Source organism: Balearica regulorum, chromosome 12 (genome assembly GCF_011004875.1).
Source record: "Balearica regulorum gibbericeps isolate bBalReg1 chromosome 12, bBalReg1.pri, whole genome shotgun sequence".
In the NCBI taxonomy this organism is placed as follows: domain Eukaryota; kingdom Metazoa; phylum Chordata; class Aves; order Gruiformes; family Gruidae; genus Balearica; species Balearica regulorum.
The window spans coordinates 7,703,408-7,716,772 of record NC_046195.1 but is presented as its reverse complement, the minus strand read 5'-3'; the positions used below and the strand labels follow the sequence as shown (position 1 = coordinate 7,716,772).

Sequence of the window (13,365 nt, the reverse complement as noted above, 5' to 3'; positions counted from 1 at the left end):
TTGGTTTCTCTGTGAATAACAGAGCTCCCTTAGCAAGTTCTCTCTGCTAGCTGGTACAAAAAGGTCCAGATCTCACACCACCACAAAACAAAAAAAAAAAGAAAAAAGAAAAAAGAAAAAAAAAAGAGAAATAATAAACTCAACGTAGATGGACTATAAAAAAAATACCTAAGAATAACCTTGACAGTATACGCCCCTACATCAGCTATGTCTTGGCTTTTGGAGAGTTACCACTGCCACTTGCTGGTTTCTACCACCCCTTGGTAAAGCTGTTTGGCATGTTGGCTCCTTTGAAAAGGGGAATGTTTCAATCCTCCTGCATGTTACGGCTGGAACACATGATGCACCAATGTGCTGGGCTACTTGAGTTGCCCCCAGTTTCATCTGGTCCAGTGCTCAGCATTTAAAAATATTTAAACAGTGGCTACATAAATTAGGTCAGTGCTTCAGCCAAAACAGATTATCTGGATTTTTAAAGCTGAGAATGAACATGGACTAATAAACTGGTGTTTGCTGGGTTATTTGAAAAACAAGCATTTGGTTGCTCCTTGCAAATGAGGACACTCTTCAATACCATTCTCCCTTAAATGCAGCTGCCTAGTGCATTAATTTAATGCAGCAAATGGATCTGAAGGGCGGGGATTTGGAGTAGAAGAAATAACCCATGCATGGTGTCAAAAATGTGCTTAAAGTTGCAAATGGGTACCAGACAAACAACAAAATGCATCCAATTTTCTAGGCCTGCTTTCCAACTGTGGTGCTTTATACCTACACCAGCCAGGAGCTCAGGCATCGTTTTACTCAGTCACGTGTTTGTCAAGCACTAAACACAACATCCCTCAGTTTTTCCCATATCCAGACAAAACATCTACCACCTGAGCCCCCAGCCCTGCATCTCTGCTGCGGATTTAACAGCCATGTGTGCAACATCATTTTGCCCATCTCGCTCCTCCCCAAAATGTGACCAAAGACAAATTCCTGGCTAAGGCAAGCAGGGACTGGCCCTGCCCTGGATCCCCACCCTAGTTGCCTTCCCCTCCAGCTGCCCCACCACCCCCAGGCAGTGGCTATCCTGCCCGGGGCACTCTGCTGCCCTTTGGGCTAATCCATGCCTTTCACAGCAGCAACCGCTGCTGATGGCAAAGGAGAATAACTGAACGCTTGGACTGACGAGGTGAGGGGCACTGGGAGGGCATCTCCGTGGCCCTCAGGGATTTGATGCCCTTTGGCTTTTCGGCGAGCGCGGGCAAGGCTGGCTCCCCCTCCGTCCGGAGCAGCCTTCGTGACCCCGTCCCGCGGGCGGGATGGGCTGGCACCCCGCGCCTCGCCGTAGCCCCGGCTGCTGCGGGAGGGCGTCAGCTGGCAGGGCTCGGGCGGGGAGGGCTGCGGGATGCGGGCGGGGTGCGGCTGCCCAGCAGGGGATGGGGCTGCCCCCCGCTCTCCTCTCTATAATGCCGGGGCCGCTTTGCCCAGCGCGCTGCACCACTCCGGCTCGGTAGCCGCCTGCGAGCGGCTCCGCTCCCTCCCCTGCGGCCCGGGGACGCTCAAGGATTAGGGAAGGGAGGGAAATCCATCAGGCGGAGAGGCAGGACACGGAGGCGGGCCGTCAGCATTCCTCCGCTCCGCCTGAGCCGGCAGCGCCGTAAGGCGAGCTCCGGTGCGGGCGCAGGAAGGGGCCGAGCTGCCGGAGGTCCCCGGGGCGTCGGCGGCTCTCAGCGGCCCGGATCCGCGGCGCGGCCCGCTCCGCAGCCTTGCTCGGCCCCTGCCCGCGCCGCTTGGGGCTGACGAGGCTTGGCGGCGGAAGAAGCCGCTGCTGCTGTCACCCTCCCCGGCCGCGCCGCGTCTCCCGGAATGGGCCTCCAGGAGCTGGCGGTGTGGCTGCTCGCGGCGGCGGGGCTTGTGCGCGGTGAGTGAACGCCGTGCTCCTGCGGGCTGCCAGCTCCGGGCAGCGCCAGCTCCGCGGGCAGGCGCCGGGAGCCGGGGCGGCATGCGGCAGGGGCGGACGGGAGGGCAGGGGCAAGCTGTCCTGGATCCTCCGCGGCACGGCGGGTCCCGGGCCGCTCTGTGGGCTTGCCAGCGCTGGGAGCTGCCGGGAAGGGACGTGGGAGATGGACAGAGCAATGGGAATAGGGGAACGAACTCCGCCAAGGCACTTAAATGGTAGTTGCTTCAGGGCAGAGGCTGTGGCTTTTTGTGGTGGAGTTCAGGACCAGAAAATAAGAGGGGAGAGGAAAGTCCGCCTGGAGTAGGGACAGGGAGGGCTCGCATCCAGAGGACCTGTTCCTACCCTGACCCAGATTTCCTTCCATTCTGAAACTGCCTCTGTCCCTGGTCTACTCTGCTCCATCCATGTGGACCTTCTCCCTCTCCCTCCATAGACAATGGCAGAATAAAGACCCTCCCTGGATTTGAGGCATAAAAGGACAGAAATCCCTCAATATTATCACGTATATTAACGTAGTGCCTATCATCTCTGCCAGGAACCCCATATGCCCACTTTATTCGTAGCTGCATGAACAGAGAGCAAAGTGGAGAATACTTGCCCTAAAGAGTTCTCAGTCCGAAGCAGTCTGAGAGCAGGAATCCGTCTAACCTGTGGCCATTTTTCTCCCACTGTCTTGCTGATGCCCTCTGCCGTATCTGTGCTCTGCTTTTCTGGTTATAGCTATGCCAGGACAGGTGTCAAAATACGGGTAGTGTATTTCCTCTTCATCACTGCTTGCTGCTGGACCAAAGGGTGCATATGTTGACAAAGCACCATTAGCATTTAGAATTTATCACTTCTGGCCAGCCAAGAAATGATCAAAGAGCGAATCCCCCTTACAGGCTGGGATGAATGGAAGAGTGATACATTTGCGATAAGATTTTGCTGGAGTAGCTATATGAATTACAGTGGCATTTTTCTGAGAATGCAGCAGGTAAAATAATAGATATATAATATCTGATAGCAGGAAAAGAGCATATGTCCTAGCTTTGCTTTCTGATGTAGAATCCTAATTATTTACCTATTTATTCCTGTGCTCGAAGAGTCCCTGCAAGGAGAGTTCCAAAGGAAGCTTTATAAGGAGCTGCTGAAAAATTACAACCCTCTGGAGCGACCGGTTGCAAATGATTCCCAGCCACTCACTGTCTATTTCACTCTCAGCCTCATGCAGATCATGGATGTGGTGAGTCTGTAACCTTCTAGGAAACTATTTCTTTAAGAGGATGGATTTTTCCTTCCCAGAATGGAGATCTGTGATAACAAAGAAAGTCTGCAAGATATTGGAAAGCACAAATAATTCAAGACACAATGCCAAATTTTGACTGCCTTTTTAAAGAAGTAAACTTAAAAGTAAAGTCTGCCTCTTTCTTAGATCTCTTGTCAATATTTCCCAACCTTCTTAGTGGTATGAAATATTTAAAGTGAAGCTCAAACTGCATACTTTGCCTTTTGGATCCTTAACTGTACTTAGAACCAACAAGAAGTGTAGTCTGGGTGGGGGGTATGCAAAAACAAAGTTCTTGATTTCTGGTGGTCACTAAAGAACTACTTATTTTGGAGATAGGGGGTTGGAGAGGGAGGGGGTGTCCTGGCCAAAATCCAAGTTATATTATTTCTTATCTTATTTAGACAAGACTGCTACATTCTGTATGCTTAAATTTTAATTGCTCTATTTGCAACCGCATTTGTTTGGTATATCAATAGATATTCCTGCGAGTGCTTGTCAGGCTTGTAAAATGGACTGTAGGATCTCTTGGGTTCATATGTGAGTAATTCAAGCTTCACTCTGTCACAGTGGCACAGAGATCAAACTCTACATGTAAGTGGGTTTTCAGTATTTATTTTTACTCAATTCAACTAGCTATGGCCACTAATAAAGAAGTTAATTACTTAAAACTACTAGTTAACCTCAAAATGCCATTATCTTTCCATCAGATACTTAACGTTCGGACACAACAAAATTAAAAAAAGGAAAGCTGGGATTATTCATGACAAGTGGCTTGCTTTCTGTTCCCTTACAAGCTGCCAATTGCCAAAATCCAGACACTGCTCATTTAGTATCTAAAGGTCAGCGCACACACACGCACGCACACACGCACAACTCTGCAGGCTTAAATGCTCGTAGTTTCTATGCATGTTTTTGCAAGTTTTAGATTTATTAGACCTAAGGTAAAAACTAGGATGTGTATTTCCAGTGTGATATTTACTAAAGTGGGAGTAGGCAGTTGTAGTCAGTGAGCTGTTTCAGTGTCAGTACCACTAAAGCCAACAAGCAAAATATGTCAGTCCCATCCTTGTCTACAGCAGTTGAGTTTTAATATATGTGATACCAATGAGCAGAACAGAAGCTACATGGAGTCATATATTCTTTGAACGATGGAGAGGGAAGAATATGAGTTATGCAGAGTGCAACAATTTCAAAAGGTGCTGGCAGATTAAACTCGACGCAGACTGTGGCTGTACTGCACGGGCACTTGAGAGCTAGGAGAGGACAGCCAAAATAGGGATTGGACCAAAACTTTGATGTGAGATAAAAGCCTGTACCACTGGGCTGATATAACAGATGACACTAACATCCTACTAACTGTGTGTGGGCATGATTTTGTTAATAATGATGCCTATTATGGGTGGGCTTAGAGATTTTGAAAAATGAGATCTCCTCATGCTGAACACTCTGCAGACACAAGTAGTAGGTGACTCCTGGTACAAAGACTCAGTCTAAATAGACAAGGAAGCAAGAATGCCTTGGGACAATCAGAGACAAGAGAAAAAGCGTGAAAGCAAGGAACACCACAAAAGGAATGAATGCTACTATGTTAATAAGGGATATATTAATTTCATGATTCATCTTCAAATTGGATTCCTTTAGAATGCGTCAAGGTGACACAAAGAGGCATTCGATGGGCAGTGGGAGTCGTGAGGACAGGACAGGTCAGAGGAAAGTAAGAGAAGGAAACCGAAGTGAAGAGAATGAAGGGCAGCATGGGACAGACAGTGCTTCAAAGGTCTGAATGCTTGAAGGTCCCCATCTGGGCTACTGCTGCAGCTATTTTTGCTGGCTCACACCTTCACAGGTCTTTTGCCATGCACAGCAAGGGAATGTGGAGGACAGGGGAGAAATAACCACTCAGTTCTCTTGGCTCCACACCATCTGTGTGATGGAGCTCCTCTTTCCAGTGTATCAGGCCCCTTAGTGGCTTCTGCAGCAGCTCCTGTTGGCTGGAGTCTCCAGTTGTAGCTATACATTCTGTGTATCTCTGGTTTTAGTGACATTTTTATCTTTGATAGTAATAGGCCAATATGTTCAGGAAAGCTTAGCCAGTCTGTTCAAGGCCTGCTCGAACTGAGCAAAATTCCACATTTTAATGTATCTCTGCAGAACTCAACACAGTACACGATGCTTCATCTGAATCTTAAACCAGGCTTCAATAAAACCCCTTCCCAACCATGGACTTAATTTACAAGGCCTTCTTCTGTAACTCCCTTTTGAGGAGTGACCTTCTGCTGCATATGTGCCTTCTCACAGCTCCCGGAGGAACTTTTGCTTTGGTACTGGACAGTATGGTCCCCTCCAAAGGATTTTGGTACAACTCTCTGTACAACTGTGTGTTCAGGAAACATTTCTCTAGTGCTTGCTTTATTTTGATGACCAGGATAAAAGCCCTGATGCTGGGGAGGAGCAGGGGAATTGTTGTTTGGTTAGTTTTCTTACTGTTAGCACTACACTACATACAATTCATTTCAGACTTATTTCAGAACAGGAGAGTTCGAAAAGGCATTTTGATCCAAAATAAAACAGGGCTGTGAACAGACCAATTTTTTCCCCAGCTTTCAGAAACTGCACTTCTGATGTCATTCTATATAGACATATTTGGCTTGAATATGTTAAGCTAACGTGTTTTAAACTATTAACCACCCTGGGAGAGGTTTGTTGTATGGCCAAACCCTCCTACTGATGACATAGCTTACAGAAGCCTTGTTTATGTCATGAAAAACATTTCTTGAATAGAATAAGCTGAATGCCCATGAGACTTTTTTCCTACTTAAATTTCATCTGTACTATAAAGGTGTCATTTGCATTTCTATGAGTTAATAGTGGGGCTGTCTCTTCCTCACACTCCTGACATGGCTGTAACCATGTCCTTGACATGGTTATGGTTATAGTACGAACAGCTGGCTGTTGGAGAAACAAATGGCTAAAGGCCAGCAGGCAGTCAACTTCATAGAGTTAATTTCTTCCAGAGTTGTCAAGTTTAATTAAAACCCATACAAACTGAAGGGCAGATATCCGCAGATCACTAGCCACTCTGTGTCTAGTGAATCACTTGCAGTCTTGGCTAATATGATTCAAAAGGGAGTTTTTGATCCTATGTGCCTTCCAAAAAAAATCCCTTCATAATCAGTAAGAAGCCATAGTTTTTGTACTGGCAGTTTAGTTACAGCTCATTCTGCCTGCTATAAAACTGACTGCATTTCTTCCTCAGAGATCTGGGATTGACAGGCAAAGAAAGAAACCAACCATGAAGTAAATTAAGCTTCACACTATGAAACAAATGAGTTTTCTTCATTGTCAACATGAAGCAAATGCTGGTGGGAATGACAGCTACTTGCAATAACAATTACTGGTTTAACAAGCTAGAAACAAAACATGTCACCATCATACTTTCCTGTAGTTTATATATTCACTTTAATGGCTTCTCAGCTGATACAAGCTGTACTGGGAGTTAGACCTATCCGGAGCAGATCTGTCAAATCCCTGCCAGAACAGAGAGCCAGGCTAGATTCTGGCTGCTGCTGTTCCTTACTTGAAGTCTCTTCCATTCCACTCGGACTTTGCTGATAGGAAAGGGGAGACAGTATATGAAACCTTTTCCAAAGACAGTGGATATTTCCTACTGTGTATTTTTAGCTTAACCCTTTCCTTCTAAAAGTAGCAATTATTTCTATCCTATGCTTACAGATATGTTTTTCTTTTTATTGGTATTGCATATTAATATGCATGCTAGTATCAGGACTATATAATGAGGGACCTGTAAGTGCCGATTGCCCCAACTTAGTTCAGTCCACTAGAAAACAGAGTTAATGAATTGTCTAATGAGAATGCAAGCTGGCATAGTAAATTCTACAAGGTATTGCTAAATGGGGAGGGGAAACAGTGGCAGCATGAGAAAAATGCAGTTTGTGGACACATGATTGAAGAGGAGAGCTAGGAAAGCGGGGGAGTGCCTAGAGAAGTGGGAATGCATGGTAGACCTGAGAGACAGCAAAGGAGTTTGGAAGAAAGATGGAATTTAGGTGGAAGAGGATGGAGGGCAAAAAGAAAAGAAAGAGGTTGGAAAGGAGTAGACTTAAAAAAAAGCTTCTGTGTCAAGTTAATAAGAATTTTCAAGAGAGAGATCCTAGGTATCTTTCAGTTTGCTTTATTCCCGTATTCCTTAATAGAAAAATCACTGCTCTTAAACCTTTGCAAACAATCTTGCAATTAAATCATCCTGAAGTGAAAACAAAGTGGAGACAGCCAACTGGCCAGAAGTGCTCTTCAAAGACATTTGAGTTATAGTATCAGAAGATGGAATAAGATGTTTCTTTTGCTTTTTATAATTGTTTGTTTCAATTTTCTGGAAATGAGAAATGCTGAGCAATTTGATGAAAGAAATGAAAAAAACCTAATTCCTCTCTGATTTGCTGAAATCTTGTTTCAAAACTCCTTGTGGGAAAGCAATTTATATTGAACAAATAGGCTGATAAACATCTCTCTGGATCCGAATCAGAAAATGTTTGGAAATAGCTGACTTAAGAAAACTAAACAAAATTTAAGAGTAAGCATAGAAGGAAAATCTTAACAAACAAATACTAAGGGTATCTGCATACTTTAGTGGCAGGAGAAGAAGACGGGCTAATGTATTGTCTGTATTGTAATGTATGTTGGCCAAGGTCACTTATTTTTCTCTACATCTCACCTCATGGAAACCCCACTACGTGCACAAAAAGCTAGTCTTTGGCCTCTGCCTGTCTAGTATTTCAGTGTTGGCAAGGAGTAGGAACCTAACTTTACGCTTAGAAAAAACATCCAGCATATGCATTTTTGAGAAACAGATTCTTGAAATACGCTGATATAATTTCCATACTGGATAAAATAACAGCCGCCACTTTTTTAAAGACTATGTGGAGGCAAACACCTTCTAACATTCTTATTTTCTCTTGTAACATCCATCCTAATAACAGCATCAGAGGAAAATATTCAGTCACTGCTTCTTGGTTTAGAATAGACACAGAATAGACACAGCAGCAGTGCTGTCCGTACTTGGCTGCATCTCACGCAGAATAGTGAATGGCTTGGAAAAACAAATATAGCGATCACAAAGGCATTAATTTTGTGCCTAGCCTGACATTTTTACAACAGACATATTTGTATCTACTGTAAGTTAACAGAGTTAAGAGAAATGTATCTGAGGGAATTCCATCCCCAAAAGTCAGAAGATGAAACCTTAGAAATGAATGCAAAATGATCATACATTTACACTGCAAATTACTGCTTAGAGACACAGACATGAAGAACTGGAATACGTTGAGATATACAGTGACGGTTTAAACTCAATTTTTACTGCTATCTAAACAAGTAGAAGAATCCTACAGTCTTATTTTAGTTTGGAAGGGGCCTCCAGAGGTCATCTAGTCCACCCTCCTGCTCCAAATATGTCTAAATAGATCAAGTTACTTGGGACTGTGTCCAGTCAAGTACTGAACACTTCCATGGAGAGAAATTCCACAACCTCCCTGGGCAACCTGTTTCAGTATTCAACTATCATCATGGTAGTCTTGCTTTCCTAACATCTAAGCATAACTTCCTATGTTCCAACTTGGGAACAACACTAAAAAAACACTTTGAGATAAATGAGGCACCTTTCCTTCTTCAACAAAATTGGCTACATGGCATGAAGATACTTTTGGTGAAGTACACCAGATTTCTTGACTGTTTGCAGCAAGGTATGTATTTTGGCTTTACTAAAGCCTTTTTGAATAACACTCTCAGCAAAAAAATAGAGAATAAAGCCTTGGTAAACCTACATGGCAGAACTGGTTAGAAAATCTTAGTGTAGTTGTCAATGGTGCACTGTCCAAATGGTGAGATTTACATTATGAGATTTCCCAGGAACCTATCCTGACTCAGTGTTTTCATTTCATTTCACCTGGAAGACAGAAGAAGTAATATTTTTAGTAAATTTGAAGATGACATAAGTTTGAGAGGGGCTTAGAAAATACTGAGGGCAAAACTAGAATTTAACATTGTCTTCTTGTAAAAGGACTGGTTTGACCCAATTTGATGCATGGTTTTTTGTTTTGTTTTGTTTTTCCCAAAGCCTAAATTGCATGGAATTTTGGGTACTATATTTTAAGAAATATTTGGGTGCATGGGAAATAATCCGTCTGCTGGAGGCTTTGGTTGGATCGAATGAGTACAATTTGATGCCTAAGTGCTTCCTTAACTGGAACCAAAGACAGGTCAGTACTGCCTCTGTATGAGGGCAGATATTTGTGTTATTTTTATCATTCCATCAACTATAATCTGTAGTCACAGTCAGACTCTCCCTGTGCTAGATAATATGTAAACACAGCTGAAAAGATAATCTTTGTTCCAAAATATTTACAACCTAATTATATTTTGATAGACTAGATTCTTTTAATATCAGAATCATTCATGTCACAATAACTGCTGAAGTGTACAAGACAATGTCAAATAAAACTTTTGCATAAAAATGCTAAAGTTAAGACTAGAAGAATTACTGCGTTGGGATCAGACCAATGGCTTTCTGATATTAATTTTCATTAATATGTCATCTTAGATTTTTCTAAGGAATTTCAGCAATTTTACTCTGCAGCTGTTGAAAACATTACTGTGTTCTGGGGCTTTGTGGTTTGTATTTAGAATTTATACCACTTTCTATGTGGAACTTGGGGCACCATTTAGTGAGTGTCCTAAGTTGATGTCAGCACTCTGCTGCTGAAAGAGATGATCTCACTAACTTCTGGCCTCATGTTCCTGCCCCTTTGGCTTGCACCAGTGTCTCTGGGACTGAGCAGTTAGCTGTATCAATTTTTTGAGTCGTCATTTTTCTAGATGACCTGTACTTAGTTTGGATTTAGGTTAGCTTAAACTGCTCACAAACCTCTACCCGTGGTGGTTCTTCACTTAAAATCTGTCATATATTTAGCAAAACCCCAAGCTAGTTCCATCTCTCTGAGCCAAGTTGCTGAACTTGGGAAAATGCTGGATCAATACTATCTTATCTTGTAACTTCTGTAGCAAGACTTAGGGTGACAAACATTTTGATGAATATGTGTCCATTTTGGTCAACTCCAATTATAAATTATTTTATTTTTTTTTTCTAGCAGAAGAATCAACATTTAGTAATTTTTTAAGAAAGTTGCATTTAGTTATTCATCTACATGAATATTCAAGTTCTTATGTTGTGTAACACCATTTAGTCAGGAATCTTTCATGGTTCCTCCAGACAGTTACTAGCTAATGAAATTATTTACTACACAACAATTTTCACTTATTTTCCAGTTTCTCCTGTTTCTTTTTTTTAATTTCTAGTTAGGGAAAATGAAAGTGCTGAATAGTTGTTTGTATGTAGTAAGCAGCAGCAGAATCTCAAGAGAAATCCTGTTGCTTTAGGCTGTTCAATTTGCTTGTGCAGACCAAAGGAAATATGAAAGCATGCAAACTTCAGTCAAAGTTTGCTCATCCTACATTGCCCTTGGTTACTTGCATGACTTAGATTTATATATTCAAGGGCTTTCGTCCTTGTTTCATTTTACAAAGTGTAAGTGATACTGTTGACTTCAGTGACTTACATACAGTGCTTAGCAAAGCCTCTGCATAAGAATCTGCAACTCAGTATTTCCGATCAAATACCCTGGACCCACCAGGCAAGATAGTAATGTGAAATATCTTGAAATTTTAAAAAGAAAATTATGCTGTCATTCAAAGAAGCAGAACAGTTTCTGTAAAGAAAGAGACTATAAAACAAACATCTCCCCCACAAAAAAAAAAAAAAAAAAAAAAAAAAATCTGGAAAGATGGATAAAGCAACCAAATCAAGAGACTCATTGAGAAATGGTGCTAAAGAAGTTCCTAAGCTGTTTATCAAACCTCAGCAGCCTCTTTGCAGACAATGGTTGTGGCAGAAGCTCATCAAATCTGCGTTATTCTTTTAATTTTTAGCATTCATTTGTGTACATTAGAAAGTCTCTCCAACCTTTATTTTCCTCTCACTTTGCTGCTTGATCTTTATTCCCTCCATGCTAAAAAGAGTAACTATTTTCACTTTCATCTTGGAGCCATTTCTGTTCTAGCATGATTTATTTCTGAGAGTTTAGAAAACTGGTACAGTGCTGGGATATGCTTTCCGATATTTTTAGTTAGTTTAATACCTACAAAAGTTACTGGATTATAACAGAAAACAGTACTCTGCTTCCTCATGAAATATGAAGAACAGATCTTTTCAAATAACAGTCTAAAATATTCTGAAAATGGATCTATTTTAACAAGCGGACAACACCTCTCCCTACCCTACTGTGGTGAGATACTGATATACTAAGAGAAACTGCAACCTTATTTCTGTGATATTAGTCCATTTTTTCTGTGCTTCCAAATATCTTCCGGCTTTTTGGACTATTTTTTCCTTCAGCTTCTTTCTTTTACCTAGTCGTCTTATATAGCATTAGATCTGGAAAAATATTTTAAACACAGTCTATATTCTGTAGGATGGAATGGGAAGCAATGAATTTAAACTAATTTAAGGGAGTTTGCAGGAAGGAAAAAAAGGACTAACTAAAGGCTATAAAAAACCTCCTGATAATAGTTAACTGGAGAACATTAGAGATGTTCATTGTATGTGAACATCAGAACATTTGTTCTGCTTTCTGCTTCCACAGGAGAGGTCTTTGGAATTGTAATACAAATCAGTTGGGTTTTTTCTGTTTGTTTGGTTTTTAATATGAGTAAAGCAGAGCAGCTTCTTGAACATTTTTCTCATCCTTTGTGATATAAATAATCAGCATGAATCATAAAAGCTCAGTACTTCATTTCTTTGTTTTCTAACTACATTGGTATGGATGCCCCATTAACTTAAAAAGTGGGTAGACATCTACTGGTATGGCACTTGCAATGAAGGGGATTTTCATCTTTACTGTGAAAAGTATCATCGAGGCCCTAGAAAATAGATTCTGTTGTGACAGATTGCTGTAGAGTACAGGGACCAGAACATAAAGCTTTCACATTTTACACAGGACTTCTGACTAGAACAACAGAATTTGCAAAGTCACATCATCTAGTAATTATTACTAATCCTCAGTAATCAGCTAATAAAACAAAGCTACAGCACAAGAGATACTTTCTGGGAGTCAGGTCTGGCTAACTAATACTTGTTCTTATACAAAGCTTTTAATTCACGTAAATTTGAAGACTGAAAGGAATATGCTCCCTGTAATATACAGAATTGTTCCTCTCTTTTTTTTTTTTTTTAGAGAATATATACACTTAAAATGGCGATATTTCTGTCATATTCAAGTACCAGACAATACATCAGGTCACTACTTAATACCCAAGTTCATACCTATTTCTTTTCTGGGAAGGCTTCTGGAAGTGCCGTGGGCTGGATGAATTACTTGGGGACAAGCAACCCACACCTAACCATCACGGCCTCTGCCCCGCTCCTGTAACGTGATCTGTGTGGGTCCACCAGTTGGTAGGAAAGGAGCTGCAGCAATATCAGGAATGGTGGCAAGGGAAGCCAGGAAGTGCTGCCAAAGCAATGCCCCTAACCTCTAACACCATCCCCAGGAGCACCTGTGTTACCAGAGGAGCTTGGGGACTAGATGAGATTACCGGTTGTGTTTTAATATTTTTAAGTGGTAGTCCTGCTTGGCCATGGCTCTTGAACAATCAAGTAGGTGGTATTCTGTTTCTGTTCTCTGTTTCATTTTACGGCTGTATTGTCAGAGCTGTGCAGATAAAGTGCCTGCTTTTCTCTCAGAAAAGCACACACTATAAAAAGTTTTCAGTAATTTACAAATCTAATAGTGCTGACAGCAGTTGAACAAAGTATTGTCAATGGATTGTAAGCAAACACTTTTCTATCTATGAACAGCGTATATTAACATAGAAACATTCAAATGTTAATTACTTCAAATTTAGATGATACAGATGTGAATTCTTCAGTTTCTCCTGAACTCCTCACCATGTTCGCCTGAATAGAGTACTAAACAATCCAACTGTTCCCAATCTAAATAAATCTCTGAGTTACAAAAAAGGCAAAAAAAAGAAGAACTCACAATGGGTTGGCAGCAGGAAGAATATATGTACAAGCGCTTAT

At 41.8% G+C, this 13,365-nt stretch overlaps 1 protein-coding gene across 3 annotated transcripts in view; it reads left to right on the top strand.

Annotated features, from left to right (window-relative positions):
- The first annotated feature begins 1,417 nt into the window (after window positions 1-1,417).
- CHRFAM7A (CHRNA7 (exons 5-10) and FAM7A (exons A-E) fusion) overlaps window positions 1,418-13,365 on the top strand; it is a 41,996-nt gene continuing 30,048 nt past the window's right edge. Inside the window, exons 1-2 of one of the 3 annotated variants that reach the window (XM_075764289.1) lie at window positions 1,418-1,906; window positions 3,028-3,167. In XM_075764289.1, the coding sequence (XP_075620404.1) occupies window positions 1,852-1,906; window positions 3,028-3,167 (195 nt within the window). In that variant the 5' untranslated portion in view covers window positions 1,418-1,851. The remainder of the gene's footprint in view (window positions 1,907-3,027; window positions 3,168-13,365) is intronic. The other 2 variants (XM_075764290.1, XM_075764288.1) reach the window with 2 other exon arrangements.